Source organism: Alexandromys fortis, unplaced genomic scaffold (genome assembly GCF_014885135.2).
Source record: "Alexandromys fortis isolate MF-2015 unplaced genomic scaffold, M_Fortis_MF-2015_v1.1 scaffold_10, whole genome shotgun sequence".
NCBI lineage: Eukaryota > Metazoa > Chordata > Mammalia > Rodentia > Cricetidae > Alexandromys > Alexandromys fortis.
In genome coordinates, this window is record NW_026067895.1 from 7,934,779 (window position 1) to 7,952,417 (window position 17,639).

A 17,639-nucleotide genomic window follows, 5' to 3' on the forward strand; every position below is an offset into this window, starting at 1 on the left:
GGGGAAGACTAGGGAGGAGAGATTTCGGGTCTTCTTGTCTCCAAGGGAAAACGAATTGAAAAGACAGAAAGTGCACTCCCGTCTTTTTCCATCCAAATTATTGAAATTTATTATTAAATATAAAATTATTAAATATAAAATACTGGACAAACAAATTCTATCTGCTGCTTTCCTTGCGGTGACAGTCCCACTTTGGTCATTCTAAAAATGCCTCTCTAGAGTAACAGTCTAAATAACTACAGTCTCTCTGCTAGTCTTTCCTTCAAATAAAAATGATCTTCCATTGGGGGAGGAACTTCGTTTTTGAGTTTTCTATCTTGCATTTTCATGTCTGCAGTTCAATTTCAGCAAAAACCTGCACTTTCCTCGGGAGTCACTGGGTCAGAACTACTATGGCAAAAGAAGTCTAGGCAGGGACAGCTTCCACCGATGTCCCACAGGATGGCAATAGGCTTTTCTAGTTTTAGCTTTTCTCCATTTAGCCAATGATTACAGTGTTTACGTCTTGAGGACATTCTTAAGTGAAACTGTTTTGCGTTTGTGTTCATTGGTTGTTTGGTTTGATGTTTGGTTGGTTCATTTTGTGCCTAACACTGGGATCTAAGGAATAGTCCCCAAGTTGCTCCATCACCTTTCCTCCTGTCAAGCTAAGGTCCCCACAGCTTTGGGTCGCTAGTGTTTTCATAAGCCAGGACCCTCAAAAGCGTGTATTACTATAAATATTGCTTGGACTTCACTCCCTGAAAGGGGCTGGAGAACCCTTAGGACCCCAAAAAGACACCCAGAGAGCAATTGACTCTGATGGTTGTGGGCATGAGATTTCTTCCCTTTTTCTCTCTTTAAAAAAAAAATATTTATGATTTTCTTAATATTTGGGTTTTATGATTTTTCCCTTTATGTAGTTTTTGTTTTTGTTTTTGTGGGGTTTTTTATTTGTTTTGTTTTGTTTTGTTTTTTTAACAAAGTTTTCCACTGAGGAAAATATTTTGTGGGTCTATTAGAAAACCAGGAGAGGGGGAACAAAATGTTTGAATAAAGACAAAAATGTAGACTTGTAGTAATTTTAGAAGCCAAAAGAGAAAAGGAGGGAGACAGAGTCAAGATATTCTACCTTATATAATCACATCAAATTACAGGAACTGTCAGCTCCTAATTCTTATGTCCTCGGTAGCTTCCAAAATGACACCCACTGCCCTGATGCACTTAGAAGATGGAATTGGTACCCCTGGCCCATGGGTGTTATTGTGTTCTCCCACTCTTAAATACAAATTCCCGAGTGGCTTTTTCCGTACCCTCAGTTGTGCCCATTTTACAAACACCCAGCAAGGCCAAGGAAGCCACTCCATGTGTGGGGATGCCCTCCGTGCCGCTGAGCAACTCCTGCCACCAACAGCACCCATGATGGCCCGCACGCCCTTGCTCTGCCATGCAACACTGGAAGATAGCCATAGCCAAAGAAAGCATCTAAACAAACATTTCGAATTATACCCTAACACTCTGCATAACAGAAGTTTTCCAGAGGTCTGAGAAATATCTGGTTTGACCTGTTGATTGTTTCATTTTTCATCTGTCTTCTCTGCTCTGACTACTGTGGCAAAATAACCAGAGGCTAAGGGGCATATAAACAACATCAATGTATCTCCCACAGCTCCAAGGTTAAGAACAAGGTACAATTAGGCTGAGTATATGCAGAGGGCCTGCTTTCTGCTTCCTAGGTGGCACCTTCTATCTGTGTCTTCACATGGGAAAAGACAACCAACTTCCATCAGCCTTTCTGATAACGATATAACTTTCTTCCAAAAGGCATCTTCTGTCCTAATCTAACACTCTCCCCCAAATACCCACCTTGTCAGTTAGAATTTCGTCATCTGATGCAGATGGGTGGGGAGGAAAACACTCAGACCAAAATATTTATTCAAATGCTGTACATCCTAGAGGAGCCGGTGAAGTAGGACGGTCATAGGAAAGGGAAAGAAACCGACCCACAAAAGTCATTCTAAACCTTCAAGTTTATCTCTTCAGTTTTCTAATTTGCTGTGGTTCACCACAGTCACAACATTTCTAACTCTCTTCAGTCTTTTCAAAAACATGTTCCTTTTATTTTGTTTACTTAGTGACGTAGAATTCATGCTATATGGTACCGTAGAGTTCTTATATTACTTATTTGCAATATAGTAGAATTCGTTTCTTACCTCAATGAAAAAAAGATCTAACTTGTTCACAACATTTTTTTAAACAGCCCAAAGCCTTGAAACTGCTGGGAATGGAGGTTAGTGTTTGCTCAAATTATTAGTGTCGATTATTCTCTTTCGCACATATTTAAAAGATATATGAGTTCATTTTAATAGTAAGGCTTAGTGCATGATTCTAAAATACGATTTTCCAAGTGCCATGGTGGCAGTTCACAGTAGCTCTTAAAATTCCACAATGGATTTATGTTAGCAGTGAGGGCAAAACAAAAATAAATAAATCCAATTGTAAATACTAACTTGAAAACCAAGTACATAAACTCCACAGGCAAAATCAGTTAGAAATATTTACCAATGCCAACAGATCCAAAGAATTTCACAGATGCATCTAATAGAGGTGCAGAAACTGGAGCAGTTTTGTTCCCATCTTTGGTTCATTGTTTATTGTTGTTATGTGAAAACACAAGTATAGAATATCCTTGCTTTTTCAGAAAAAAAATATAAGGAGAAAAAAGAAACATGATAATGCTGTCCATCATGAGATATAGACAGCCACTCCTATGGAAGAAGAAATGGACAATAGTAAAGAAACAAAAAAAGAAAGGAAGGAAGAAAATGACCTATGAAAACATGTTTGGAATTTTTAAGACAGACTCTAATTATGTAGCCCAGCCTAACCTCGAACTCGCCATCCTCCTGTTTCTGACTCCAAGGTGTTGTTGGGCTTTTAGGGATTCACCACCATCCCCAGCTTAGAAAATGTTCTGTTTAAAGTAAAGCATAAACAAACATGTTGGTCGTTGAATATGCATTTATTAAGTCTTATTTTTAAATTAGCCCGAAGGAGCTTGCAAGTCTCTTTAGGATAAGATTTGGTCTGGTTCGTTTCAGTATGATTCTAGAGCTGAGCCAATGGAAGCTATACATAAAGTATGTAGTGAATTAATCTGATTCATTTTTCAACTCAGCTTGCCTTTGTTTCTCTAAAATTGCAGGATGACATTCCCTTGAGGAGAGGAAGAAAGACAACTAAGAAGCGTGAAGAGGAGGTGGACATTGACTTGGATGACCCCGAGATCAACCACTTCCCCTTCCCCTTCCACGAGCTGATGGTGTGGGCTGTCCTCATGAAGAGGCAGAAGATGGCCCTGTTCTTCTGGCAGCACGGAGAGGAGGCCATGGCCAAAGCCCTGGTGGCCTGCAAGCTCTGCAAAGCCATGGCTCATGAGGCCTCTGAGAATGACATGGTTGATGACATTTCCCAGGAGCTGAACCACAACTCCAGGTTGGGCCAGTCACTCGTGAGGAGGGTAGGGAGAGAAGGAAGGGTAGATCCCAAATGCCAGAAGTGTGGGCTCCACAAAACTTACGGGGTAACAGAGTCCCTGCACTAGAGCACACAGAGAGTGGGCATGAGTCATTTACCCTTATTGTGCACAACACTGCATAGAGGTACAGAGAGGTTACACTGATTTCATTCATCCTCTCAACGGCCCCAAGCAACAGGTCATATCACCATGTACTTCATCCAATTAAGGATAACACTCAGAGAATCTAAGTAACTTGGCTGAGATCATATATAGTTGGCAAGAATAGGTCTGTCACGTTTAGGAAGACACATTACACTCTAATGACTGACTCTGCCTCTACCTTCACATACCCTGAATTGGGGGTCTTGAGTGCAGGAATCCAGCTTTGCCCTAACATCTTCAGTTCTAGACATGGTATCTAGCAAACACTTAAAGGATGTTGACTGAGTGGTTTTATGAGCCACCAGATTTGACATGAAACAGCTACTCCTCACAGCAAGCTACCTTTTATGATTGAACAGTGGGCTCATCTTTGTTCATGGAAGTCTCCAAGTTGGCCTGAAAGACCCTCCTGTGCCTTGTCTTCCAGGGACTTTGGCCAGCTGGCTGTGGAGCTCTTGGACCAGTCCTATAAGCAGGATGAGCAGCTGGCCATGAAACTGCTAACATATGAGTTGAAGAACTGGAGCAATGCCACGTGCCTGCAGCTGGCTGTGGCTGCCAAGCACCGTGACTTCATTGCACACACGTGCAGCCAGATGTTACTTACTGACATGTGGATGGGCCGGCTCCGCATGCGCAAGAACTCGGGCCTCAAGGTCAGCATACCCAAAAGAGATCTGTTGCCCATAGCGTCCAAGGGTTGGTTGGAGTTTTCTAAGACAGATCTATGGTGGGTCTAAGGGTTATCTTATATCAGGAGGTGATGCTAATCCATCACTATTCATTATAATCTCCTTAGAGATGTGATTTTCGTTTAGAGTTAAGGGTTTGAACTTGGGGTCTGTCACATTTAAGAAGGCAGACTACATGTGCTGTAGTCATTGATTGCTTATTCTGCCTCTACCCTCAAAGGTCTTAGGTTGGGGGTCTTGAGGCCAGATCTTAAGGCCTACAAAAACAGAATCTTGTCTCAAGTCCAAAGATGCAGAGTACACACAGGTTTCGTGGGGGGACACTGTACACTCTTGCACAATCATGCTACCACAGGAGTCTCATCTAAGTCACCCTTCAGTGCCCTATGAGGCTAAATACCCTTCTGGTCCCACTCAGGCTCTCTTGTATTATATCATATCAAGAATGGGCTTGAGACATTTTAACTGAACTAAAGTTGAGATAGATGTGTACATCAAAACATTACTCAGGAGAGGTGGGTTCAAAATCAAACCCAGAACCTCACACATGGCAGTGAGATACATCCCTAGTCCCTGATCTGTTCTCAAATGAGGAAAAGCGAGTCCCAGGCCAGTCGACACAACTTAGACCCATTTCCAAAAGGTGTATAGTGACAGCTATAGAAATGAACTAAGGGAAACCCAAGAGATAGTAGTTCTCTTGGGTACTGAACAGACTGTGTATATGATTTTTTCTTGAGAAGAGAAAGTTGGGCTGAAGCTTTTGCCTTATTCGTTGGCAGGTTTAGAGAAGATCGCGGGGCCCCACACAGGCCAGGAGAGCTCTCTAGCTTTGAGTGACACACTCAGCCCAAATTTTGCTTCCTCTAATCCTGCTGGTGATTTTTCAGGGAAAACATTAAAATAAAAGAATTTTTAAAGAGAGAGAGAGAGAGAGAAATGGATGAGAGAAAAATGGGAGAGTGTTTGTTTGGTTTAATTTTTATGATGCCAGTTTTTAATTACGTGTATTGAAGATGCCAATACAATGCTTGAACATACACAGTGAAGTAACTACCAGAGTCAAGCAAATTGGCACATTCATCATCTCGCAATTACCCTTTTTTGCATGAGGTAGGATTTTCTAGCATCTACTCTCTTAACAAATTTGCTAGTATGTAGTGTGACATCATGACCATGTCGCTCATGATACACCTAATCACTTTAGATCCACTTAGACCACAATTTTGCATCCTGCCCTCCTTGACTTGTTTACTGGACCTAAACTGTTTGTCTCACTGCGCCTTTCTTAGGGGCTCTTGAGCTGAAGTTACAAAAATGGTTCTATTAAGTAGGTCATGTATTACATCCCAGAGTCCTGCTGCTAGTAACCGCTAATTCTGGCCTCAGGTGGGGAGCCAAGCTGGTTCTGAGCTCCGAGGACAGGTCGTTGTACCCTACAAAGATTGCCAGCATGCCCTTTGAGCCTCCCAAAACACCTATAATTTACAGTCAGTTCTGGTCCTTTTCTCCTGACTGGTCTTAAGTCCCCAATAGTCCCTTAAGCTATTAGGACCACAAGACTGTCCCTGCGGAGGCATGACGCCCACTGTTCCTTCAGGATTTGTCTGAGTCCCTCCCCTTGGTGCAGTATCTTCAAGGAGGCTCATCTTCGGGAGCCTTATGCGCTGGAACCATTTTAGAATTGAGAGAAGCTGGAGAGGACACTGTTCTCTGAAATGGAGGAGATCACTCTGCCATGAGAAAAAAAAAAACATGTAATGAGCATCCTGACACTGAGATTCACACACAGTGTTTACACATAAGATTAATGCAGTGTTGGCCTTTCTGGGGCTTTTGCGCAAGGAGACTAACTATTCTCCACGAATACAAAGATATCTGTGGGAAGGGATGGTCCTGTTTGTACATTGGCTATTGCCAGTAGAATGTTCTACAGTAGATAAAATGATTTTCTACATGTGCCTTCAAGGTCAATCCAGAAAGCTTTACTTGACAGAGCTCATCAGCTAGCATATCAACTCTAGTTCACAAATAAATGCCAGTATGTGTATGAATTGATTTTACAAGGCCAAGTTCTGTCTAATAATCAAATGAAAATCTCCTATTTTTTTTGCCTTTGCTTTGAATAAGATCTTTCTCCTCAGTTTCCCCCATAAAGTTAGAATTAATAGGACAAGATATATCTGAGTAAAATAAGTGTTTCCTTATTGTATGTTTAGATCTCCAGATTTCCACATCCATGTTCAGCCAGTACAGCACCTGTGCATGAGCATGCATGTGCACACACACACACACACACACACACACACACACACACACGCCACACCCCAGGTTCTCTGATTCTAAGCAACTACCCTAATCTTAATCCTTTAAATGTGATTATTATTATTATCATTATTATTACTTTAGGTAATTCTGGGAATTCTACTTCCTCCTTCAATTCTCAGCTTGGAGTTCAAGAACAAAGACGACATGCCTTATATGACTCAGGCCCAAGAAATTCACCTCCAAGAGAAGGAACCAGAGGAGCCAGAGAAGACCACAAAGGAGAAAGATGAAGAGGACATGGAGCTAACAGTAAGAAAACACTACGCCGTTTTTCTCCCAAGCCACTCACGCATTGATATTGTTAAGGTTCAATAATGCTTGAGATCAGGGTTCCCCGGCTTCCTGCCAGGTATAATCATGTAAGTGTTGACATTACAGTATCATAAAAGTTTCCTCTTTGTGCACAAACAGCAGGGCTATAAGATCCAACTGTATGTGAAGTCCTTCTGCCAATGGGGCTACAGAACAAATCAGTGAAATTCAAAGCCAGGCGACCTCAATTTTCCAGGCAAGCATCCATTGATAAACATGACGATGTGACTGGCAAGAGGGAGAGGGAAGCCATGAGCTGTGAGCAGCCAGCTTCGCTGAGCTGGGGCCATTCTGCTGGTCAGAAGCTAAGACTGTATCTGTCTTCAGGGTCAAAGTCACAAACCCATCACTAATTGAATTTTGAGCTTTGTGGAAAGCTTTTATTAGCGCTTCCTGGTACAATTATAGAACATGGATGCTTTGTTCTGCAGCGAGAACAAGACAGCTGTGCACGGAAGCACTTCCCGCAGCCCCCACCCAAGTGACATGACTGCCACTGGCTTGTGTCCAAAGGCTAAAAATAGCCTGTGCCTGTGCTATTAAAGGGACAGACAGGGCTTCATAGCTTGGGAGAGCTGCATCAAACAGCAGCTCCACAGGGACAGGTCTGTAGCACCTCAGCCTCCCTCAGCACCCTAGCCGCTGGCTCTAGGAGTAATGACCCAGAAGGAACTGTAAGAGGAGAAGATGAAAATTGGGTTGATTCAGGTGACAGAAAGACTTTGCATGAGTCTCATCATTGGGACCACCATGGGACAATCTTCCTCCATAGGCAGTGCTTCTTTCTAGAAACCCCTTCCTGGGGATCTGTCGATAGATATGACCCTTTGCTCACCGGATGAAAAGGCAATTTTTGTTTCAGTTCCAAGATCTTTGTAAAAACCTAGGTAGGCACCTGCCCTGTCCTGCCTTGCGAGAGCAGCACACTGCCTTCCCTGTAGAGCATGTCATAATTTTTGGTCTCTGAATGCCTCAATAAAATGGTTTTTTAATCATGGTTAGTGTTGATTCTAGGTTCTTCCTGGCTGTCTCAACAGAGAGGTAAAGAGTATGTGCTTTAGAGTCAGAATCCTGTGCAGTGTGATGTTTTATTCTTTTGGATTTTTTGGAAGGCCAGCTCCCAAATAAATCATACACAGAGGCTTATTCTTAGTTATGAACACCTGGCCTTAGCTTAACTTGTTTCTTGACAGCTTTTCTTAACTTTAATTATCCCAACTACCTTTTTCCTCTGTGCTTTTATCTTTCTCTATTTCTGTATGTCTTTCTTCACTTATTTCTCTGAGGCTTGCTGTGTAGCTGGGTGGCTGGCCCCTGATGTCCTCCTCTCCTTTTTCTCTTGTTCCTCTTTCTTCCTCTGTTCTCCTTCTGTTTATTCTCTGCCTGCCTTCCCCACCTATCCTTACTCCTGCCTTGCAATTGGCCGTTCAGCTCTTTATTAGACCAATCAGGTGTTTTAGACAGGCAAAGAGCCACAGCTTCACAGAGTTAAACAAATGCAGCACAAACAAAAGTAACATGACTTCAAATAATATTCCCCAACAATCCTGCCCCTTCACCTACTTGCTATGTAACCTTAAACACAATTTCACTCCATCATCAGTGGGATCAGAGTTTTGTCTGCCTTGTGGGTGGTTTGTGATTTAAGAATAAACCACTTAGACATATACACATAAGCTACTTAGTCTAACAACTAGGCATTAACAAATGTTTGCTTATGTTGTTGAAATGGCACTGCATACTCTCTCTGCCTTTGCCATGGGACCACATCATGCCCATCAGGTACACATTGCTCTACTTCCCAGATTAGAAAGCAAGGACTCAGAGATTAAATTGCCCACAATTAGCCAGCTGGTTGGTTGCAAAGGTGAGATTAGAATCCAAGCATCCATACTCCATTGGCTGTTGTTATACATTATCAACCTCAGCCAGTTGCCAAGGGCAAGAGAGAATTATTTTCTGTTCTCTGATGGTCCTGCTTAGTGGACTTAGTTCCCCAGAGTAGAGAGCCTCCAAGGAATGCCAAGTGTCCCAGATCAAGTATGGTGTGGCTCCCTCACAGCCAGCCTCCTGGGAGGACAGTCAGAAGCTGCATGATGCTCACTGTATCTGGGTATAGAAGAAGAAGGGTCCCTTTTCTACTAAGGGCTTTGGGAACTATGATCCTTCAGAAAGTCACTGTAGAAGATGGCTCTCATGTCTCAGAGCATAACGGGCTTGCCAGAGAATATATCCTAACATCTGTGAGTGTCATACAGTTCAATGAGTTGGCTATGAAGAAATCGTTGAAATACTTGAAACTTATATTTGTATGTATTGTGTCAGGTGGTTGAAAACTAAGTTATGTGGAAGTTATCTATGTCCTCAACTTCACTACAAATCGCAAACACTGCTGTAATTAGATCTCTTAATTTGAAACTTAAGTGCCAAGTGCTGTATCTTATCCCAAATCCTTATCGATTCTGAGCAGCAAGAATGTATGTCTTATCATAGATGCATACTTATTGAGTCTCAGGCTAGGGGGGTTGACTTAGCAGTTCAAGTCCCCAGTCCCACATAAAAAGCCAGCTGTGGTCACACGTGCCTGTAATCCCAGTGCCAGAATGGGTAGACAGAGACATGAGGCTCACTGGGGCATGCTGGCCACCACCTAGCTTCAGATTCAGTGAGAGACCCTGCACCAAGGGACTAGAGAGTGACAGAGTGGGCCACCTACTAGTCTCCTCTGGCCTCTGCATGCACACGTGCACACATATGTGCATACGTCACCCATTCACCACATAATTGCAGAAAAGAAAAAAAAACTCAATTTCCCAGCATTGTATAATTAACCTTCTATGTCTTATAACAATGTGGAAGAATTAAAGCCAATACTTTGCCCTGCTATAGATTCTCACAGCATGCACACCTTTCTGGTGAGGGACCTTTAAGTGAGAGTACCTAAGAAGGTCCGCATTCACTTTGAAGACTACCTAGTATTTACAGACCACTCAATTAGGTGCCAGGTGTTAATGCATAGGCCCCCAAGGACCATAGGACTAAAGAAAGTAGGTCTCAGAGAGCGCACAGAGCCTGAGTGTTCATTCACCTTAGAACTCACCCTCCCATCTATGTCATCCAAAGCCTACAAGACTTCACTGTAAGGCACTTTAGTCATCTCTGGGACATCCTGTTGCTTGCTACCCAGACAGGGTGTGTCTTCCTGTCCTTAGATTCTGCTGTTTTTGCGATATTTGATCACTATTGCTCATATGGCTACTGTTGTGATGAACAGCAAGGGGATGCATGTATATGGAGCTCTCCAGCAGCTTAGAGATGAGGACCATTGCAGATCAAGCTTGCTTCAAACCCTCCCCCTAACCCATCTGCTTGAAGAGGAAGTTAATGTAGCCATAGTTAGCACAAAATTGATAACAGCAGTGATTCTAATCGTATAAGGTTTAAAATGGAGGGACCAATGCCCATGCTTTGATATGGGTAGAAATATTCCTAGTCTAACTAAACTACAAGCTCTTCAGATGGCTTATAACATGCCCAATCAATCTGCTTTTGACTGGGAAGTCACTAGCACGGTGTAGACAGAATTTGAATCAGATCTTGCATGTCTCATATACATATGGGAAGAAAGTAACAGAATTGGGATGGATTCCTGCAGCCTGGCCTTCCCAAACAGTGCTTAGTATCCCTCACAGAACTCTATGTATATCCTACTGCCTACTCATTCAGAGGGTCCATGTTGTAGAAGAAAAGAAGGCTCAAGAAATAAGCCCCAAGCCTTCCATTCTTCAAAGAATTACACAGCTTATCCAAATAAAATACAAACTCACACATAAGAAAGGCAAGGCTTTCTACTCTTTGGTGTGGGTCTTGTTTTCTTGAGTTCTGTGAGCTCTCAGGCATCATGAACATCCAATCCTGTAGTGATAGGAGCGGCGAGGCTGCATCCCTGGCACCCGGCCACCCACATGGCTAGCTTATGCCCCGAAATAATTACATGGAAACTGTATTCTTTTAAACACTGCCTGACCCATTAGTTCCAGCCTCTTATTGGCTAGCTCTTACATATTGTTCTAACCCATTTCTAATATTCTATGTAGCCCACAAGGTGGCTTACCAGGGAGGATCTTAACCTGCGTCTGTCTGGAATGGGAGAACCATGGTGACTCCTTGACTCAGCTTCTTTCTCCCAGCATTCTGTTCTGTTTACTCCACCCACCTAAGGGTTGGCCTATCAAGGGGCCTAGGCAGTTTCTTTATTAATAAGAAATCACTCCCACATCACACTCCTCCTCTGCAACACGGCCTACAGAGCCCAGCCATGATGGTCTCTGTTCTCTCCTACTGTAGGCGATGCTGGGGCGAAACAATGGGGAATCATCCAGAAAGAAGGATGAAGAAGAAGTCCAAAGCAGGCACCGGCTAATCCCCGTGGGCCGAAAAATCTATGAGTTCTACAATGCACCCATTGTGAAGTTCTGGTTCTACACTGTAAGCATTTTCCTTCCCCCTTTCTAAAAGGCTAGCCTCAAGGGTGGGCGGTCCTGTCTCGGGTACCTGTGTGGCTTTCTCTGAGCAGCACTTTAAGTACCACGCATGCAGGAATGGAAGCCCTGTGACCTTGTTTTTCCTGCAGTTTCACAAGATCTGCGAGCCTTGGGGGGCAGCTTCTATAGACTGCCTTTTGGCTCGCCACAGAAGGTAAAGGAACTGACAGGGGTGAGAAGTAACAGAACCAGATGTGCGATGTGTATGAGTTAGTTTCACATGCAAACAAATGTCCTCTTCCAGAACATTCCTGTGTTGCCGCATGGAGAAGAGCTAGGACAGAGTAACCGATTACAGATGCTCATCCTGGGCTTCAGGGGAACATGGGGGGGTCAGATGTAGCACCTCCAGAGACTGACAGCATCTATAAGTAACAACTGCCAACTTGGTAATGACATCAATCACACTTTCTTACTCGGGCACAGTTAAACAGCGTGCAGCTCTAAGCACGAAAACCTCCAGCCCTGGTAAATATTCTCCAGGAATCACACCCTACATGCACTTCCTGCCTCCAAAGTCACAGGCTGTCCCCGAAATGGCATCAAATATCATAGATAGGGACATTGCTGCGGTTCCCTTTTCCTTTTCAGTGACACTTTCCAGTGGTTCTCAACTGTCATAATGCTGTGATTCTTTGATACAGTTCTTCATGTTGTGGTGACCCCCCCAACCATAAAATTATTTTCATGGCTACTTCATAACTCTACTTTTGCTACTGTTACAAATCTGTGTTTTCTGGTGGTCTTAGGTCACCCCTGTGAAAGGGGTCACCCCCAAAGGGTCATGACCAACAGGTTGAGAGCCCTGGAGCTTAAAGTGATTCTGCCCAGCCTGCTGGAGCTACGCCAGCTGAAGAACAAAGCTTCTGTGTTCCTAGACTTTCTCACACCAGCTGCAGGGCAGTCATTTGAGTCAACAACAGGGCAATCTAGGTCTGAGGACAAGAGGGGCTCAAAGGACCGTGGACGTGGCTTCCTGTGCAGTCCGGGGTGTTAGTATTCAACACTGGCTTTAAATCAAGACTTCACAGCCTCGGCACTGGTGGTATTTTAGCTAGGATCCTTCTTTGCCATGCAGCAGCGTCCCTGGTCTGTGCCTACCAGATGCCAGAACCACACTCTGTCCTTTAAGGATGACAGATAAAATGTCTCCAGGCATTTGTGGGATGAAAACTACCACCAGTTAAAAGCCGCTACTTTAAAGGATGATTTTTAATAGAATATGAGAGAATATGAAAACACACATGCCTCATTTATATTCATTTTAGTGAAATAAAATCCCAAATGTATTGACATCCCCAAATCATACCCACCTCAAAATAATATACATCCAAAAATTCAGTTTACATTTTTTATAGCGTTTCTTTCAAGCTTGCCCTGTAGAAAGCAGCGTAGTTGTGTAGCTGTGACTGCATGTGATCTGAAAAGAGGCAGGTGACATATAGGTCTACCTGTGTCCCTCTGTGCTGTGTGACCCCAGAAAAGTTACTTTCCCATTCTGTCCATCTGTAAGATAGAGAGAGAAAAAAAAACTACATAATACGTGAAGGTTAGTGTGTTGATGGATATAAGACACAATAATGTCTGGATCCATAAGTACAATGTGGAGGAAGTAGTGTTGGTCCTAAACTCGTCACATTTCTGAGAGGGAATCAATGCCAGATTCGACTGTCCATGCCACAAGAAAAGTATCATTTATTGAACAGCTACTGTGTGTAAGCAAGGATCCAGATGATTCCTAACCTCCCTGAGACTCACAATGATTTCACCAATATAACAGCTGTCCCTCCTTTTTATGCCCACATCCGCCCTTCTCCTTCTATTCTCCTGCCTCAGTTGTCACAACCAAAAAAAGGGGGAGGGGATTTGAAATCTATAGCCACAGAGGAAACTCCACTCTTACGGTCTACACACTGGAACTCATTTTTGCATTTTGATTTCATTTATTCTGTGTCACCGTGCATCACACCCAGGGATGCTAGGCGAGTATTCTACCATTAAGCTACAACCCCAGCCTATTTTGTTTGTTTGTTTTTAACCTTTCTTCAAAAAGGTTGAAATAAGTTTTGTTTTGTTTTTTTTTAAAAAATCAGTTTGTGAAAGATGAACTTCAAATTTCAGTGTTTACTACAGCTGGCCACACATGTGCTCTAACAAAAAAAGTTAATTATGACCATTAAAAACAAAATCCTCTTGGCCTACAAAACCCTGAAGATTCGCCATGTGGCCTTTTGTGATGTTAGCAGATTCCTGGTCAAAAGCATAAGAGACACTGGTGTAAGGAATTACATAAAGAATTAACCAGCACTTGGATGAACACTGACCTCAATTAGCCTTCCAGGTCTCGGCTCTTTCTTCTTCAGTGGGGTTCAGCATGCCCATCATCTGAGCTTCTTGATTCTCTTGCTCCTTGTTGACCCAACTAAGGCAATTTTCAGCCTCAAATGCTTTCTCATCACCAGTACCCTGGTCAGGGGCTGTCATCCTTGGCACCTCTGTATCAAGGTCATTGGAATCACCTACTACACTTTTGGTTCTGATTTTTTTTTTTAAAGCCAGGGTCTCACCCAAGTTTTTCTTAAACTTCCGATCACCTGTTTCCACCTCTCAAGGACTGGGATTATACGCATGTGCCAAGTCCGTGTGCTGGATCACTTTTAAAACATGCTTTCACCTGATCTCCACCCTCAGGGCTCTGACGTCATCCCTCTGGGTACTGCATTAGAGCTCCCCAGGTCATTGTCATGAGCTGTTAGAGTTAAAAAAGCCCCGACTCAGAACAGAGAATAGTGAGTTTTAGCCCATTTTTTTTAAATTATCACAATAGGAAAGATTTTATTAGAAATCCCAATTCAAAGATTCATCACGGACCCAACTAAATCAGCTCTGTGGGAGTAGTGGGGAGGTGTTGAAGGCTCCAGGTGTCACCAAGGATTACAGAAACCTGGGGCACACTGCTCTGAACATCATTTGCAACAAACTTTAAAACACTATCTTAGTTCCCTTTCTATTGCTATGACAAAACACCATGGCCAAGGCAACTTAGAGAAGCAAGCATGTAAGTAGGCTTATGGCTTCAGAGAGTTAGCATCTATGATGAGGGAGTGAAGGCATAGTGGCAGGAACAGCAGAGAGAGAGAGAGAGAGGGAGAGAGGGAGAGAGAGAGAGAGAGAGAGAGAGAGAGAGAGAGAGAGAGGAGAGAGAGAGAGAGAGAGAGAGAGAGAGAGAGAGAGAGAGAGGGAGAAGAGAGAGAGAGAGAGAGCGCTCCCATCTGGATCTGCAAGTAGGAGGAGAAAGAGCAAGCTCAGAATGAGTCTCTTGAACCCTCAAAGAGCCACTCACTGGAGACCAAGCATTCAGACATATGAACTTATGGGTGCCCTTGTCATTCAGACCACCATGGGAGCTGTATCTTTGTCATTTGGGTTTAGGTCTTCTACAACTGTCCTGGTTAGCCTGGGTAAATCTGTCACACTAAATCCCCCAGTTAGGTTTAAACAATTCCAGCAATTTGTGTTCAAATGTTGACAAAACCCAAGCCTCAAGGTAAACGGATTTCTGGAAATGAATGCCAAGCTCTTGAGACCCCAACAATGCTTAACAATAAACTTCATCATCAGATTGATGGTCACATCTGCTGTGACCTGCGTTCTGTTAGAACACTTCGCTCTGATTTCCAGAAGTGTCCCTTCCTCCTCTCTGACACTCTACCCAAAGGGAACACCCACCTCACTCCCCTATGACCTTTGGATCTCATCTCAGCTTTCCAAAGGAACAGATAAGCAGGTGGGTCCCCTTCAGTTCCAAGACAGAAGGAAGCAGAGATCCAATTGGCTCACAGGCCCTGTCTATGCAGAGAACTTTCTCAGTTTTGAGCTGTAGAAGATTCAGGTTCAAGGTACAAGCGACCTCAGGTCAGAGCACATGATGTGCACTGTGGGTTTCCCCAGCAGTGACAAGCTCTTCCCCAGAGGCCCTAGGTTAAGTGACTTACAGAAGATGGCATGCACGGGCTGAAACTTAAACCCAAGTGCCACTCCAAGTTTCTCTGCCTCCCTTCCTTCCTCCAGATACACCAGACCTGAGTTCAGAGGGTGGGCCCTGTTAGTAAAGTTACTTAAGTTCTAAGACACGGAATTTCTGAAGAAATGAGTTTATGTGTCACTGGGCCAACATGTGACAAGAGGAGACAAAGCCTTGGAACGTTTTTGCATTGAACTTCGTAAGATGCTAAAAGCAGGGCACTTAAGAGTCACTCCACCTTGCTCTAAAGCAACAGAGTTTTATTCAATAAAAGGAAGGAAGTGCCCAGGAAGATGGAAGAGATGCCAGGCAGAAGGAAATTGAGTGTGTTAGTCTCACCAGCTGACTCCCCTCCTTTGTGTTTCATAGCTAGGTATACAAGGGCCGCAGAGCATGTCGGTGTTTTCTTGATCATAACCTGAAACCCTGTGAGCCAAGTCACACTCAAAACCAATTTTTAAAGGATGCCTCTCCCATGAGAAAGTTCCCTGATTCACTAGTGGTTCTGAAGCGGGGAGCTGTGGGAACCTAGGCCTGGGTTGATGTGCGAGTAGTCATGGGGATAGAGAAGATCAAATCGCCCAGGTGGAGGAGTTAAGCTAACCCTCGGCAGCTGCAGCGCTCGCTCACTATCACAATCTGATTGTTCCAGATGCCATGTGCCTTACTTCTGTCGTAGGAAGGGTTGGCTGGGAAGTTGCTGGCAGTGGTAGAGTGTTTGCCTACCATGTCCAGGTCTTGACTTATCAGAAAGGGAATTCTGTGCCACAGTCGGGCCTGGCCATGTATATCAGTGTAATGGGAATGTCAGAGGTACCTTTGACTCCTATTAAAAAGTTTGTAAAAACGAAGGGAGAAGCCCATTGGAACACAAGACATCTCTCTGGGCCCATCTCACTGATCTCCTCACCAGGCTGCAGTTTCTACAGCCTAACTTGTCTTTACAGCCCCAAAGTCACCCAATGGCTTCAGCATCTTAAATCCTCAATCCTCCTGCCCACGCGTTGTCCTGTTTATTGCCACACCACCGCCAAAGAATACAGATTTGAGTCAGCTCACTCTGGGTCCCTGCTCACAGCCCCTGAGGCCAGTCAGTACCTTGCTCAACTTGAAACATTGCCAGCGGGGTGTTTCGCCCGTCTGCCATCCCCCTCGGGGCAAACTTACTTAGGCAAGAGCACCACTAATTCTTTTCTTTCCACAATGACATCACTGCATCTTTCAGTAGCAGATTAAAAGCCTGGGCCCTGAGGACTGTTTCCCCACATCTAGCTTTCCAGCCAGTCACATCAGGACTCAAACTCCAGATGCTGGTGCCTCCAGAGAATTAAATCCACAACAGGCCACACACCCCACGCCTTCCTGTAAACCGATTTATTTTCTCTTGTTTTGTTTCAAAGAAACAGAAAACAAACTCCAATGTTCCGAGCAGGGTAGGGAAGGATGACAGTCCACAGTGGGAAAGAAGTCAAAACCCTCCCGAAGAAGCCAACCACTATAGGTCAAAAACATCCACTCAGGAGAGCAGGGGTGTGGGTCCTTTAAGACTAAATCCAGGCTACTTACACTGTGGTTTTACCAACTTCTAAGTAGTCTATGTGTCTTTCTTTCCTTCTGGTGGGCATTATCCTACCTGGCATCTTTCTGGGGAAAAAAAAATATACTGTATCACCTTAGTATGGAAAGCCGTGTCTACACCTAAGCAAGAAGAGCCCTGATAGGCCAGGTTCTTTTCTAAGCCAGAGCCACTGGAACACACACACACACACACACACACACAAGCTGGTGATTGCCACACAAATTCTTACACTGTGACACAAAGGTATAAGCAAGGTCCTAGGGTCCCATAGACACTATAAAGGTAAAAAAAAAACAAACATTGCATATTCAATTATTTTAACTATTACAGCCTTTAAGAAAAAAAATGTTTGAGGTAGAGGTGGCTCATCAGGTAAAGGTACTTGCCATCAAGTCCAGAGACCTGAGTTCGAGCCCCAGAACTTGGTAGATGGTGAGAAACAGCTTCTGAAAATTGTCCACAGACCTCCACAGCAATGCACATAGAAAATAAATAAATA

At 43.8% G+C, this 17,639-nt stretch overlaps 1 protein-coding gene across 10 annotated transcripts in view; it reads left to right on the forward strand.

Moving 5' to 3' along the window:
• Positions 1 to 17,639, forward strand: part of Trpm3 (transient receptor potential cation channel subfamily M member 3) — a 281,511-nt gene that overhangs the window by 188,372 nt on the left and 75,500 nt on the right. For 8 of the 10 annotated variants that reach the window (XR_007594808.1, XM_050159348.1, XM_050159396.1 and 5 more), the window contains 5 exons: positions 2,240 to 2,269; positions 3,185 to 3,474; positions 4,089 to 4,317; positions 6,763 to 6,930; positions 11,341 to 11,481. Coding sequence is in view for 9 of the 10 variants with exons in the window: in XM_050159348.1 (XP_050015305.1) it covers positions 2,240 to 2,269; positions 3,185 to 3,474; positions 4,089 to 4,317; positions 6,763 to 6,930; positions 11,341 to 11,481 (858 nt within the window). In the remaining variant the exon portion in view is untranslated. Of the gene's footprint in view, positions 1 to 2,239; positions 2,270 to 3,184; positions 3,475 to 4,088; positions 4,318 to 6,762; positions 6,931 to 11,340; positions 11,482 to 17,639 lie in introns of those variants that run through there. The other 2 variants (XM_050159406.1, XM_050159404.1) reach the window with 2 other exon arrangements.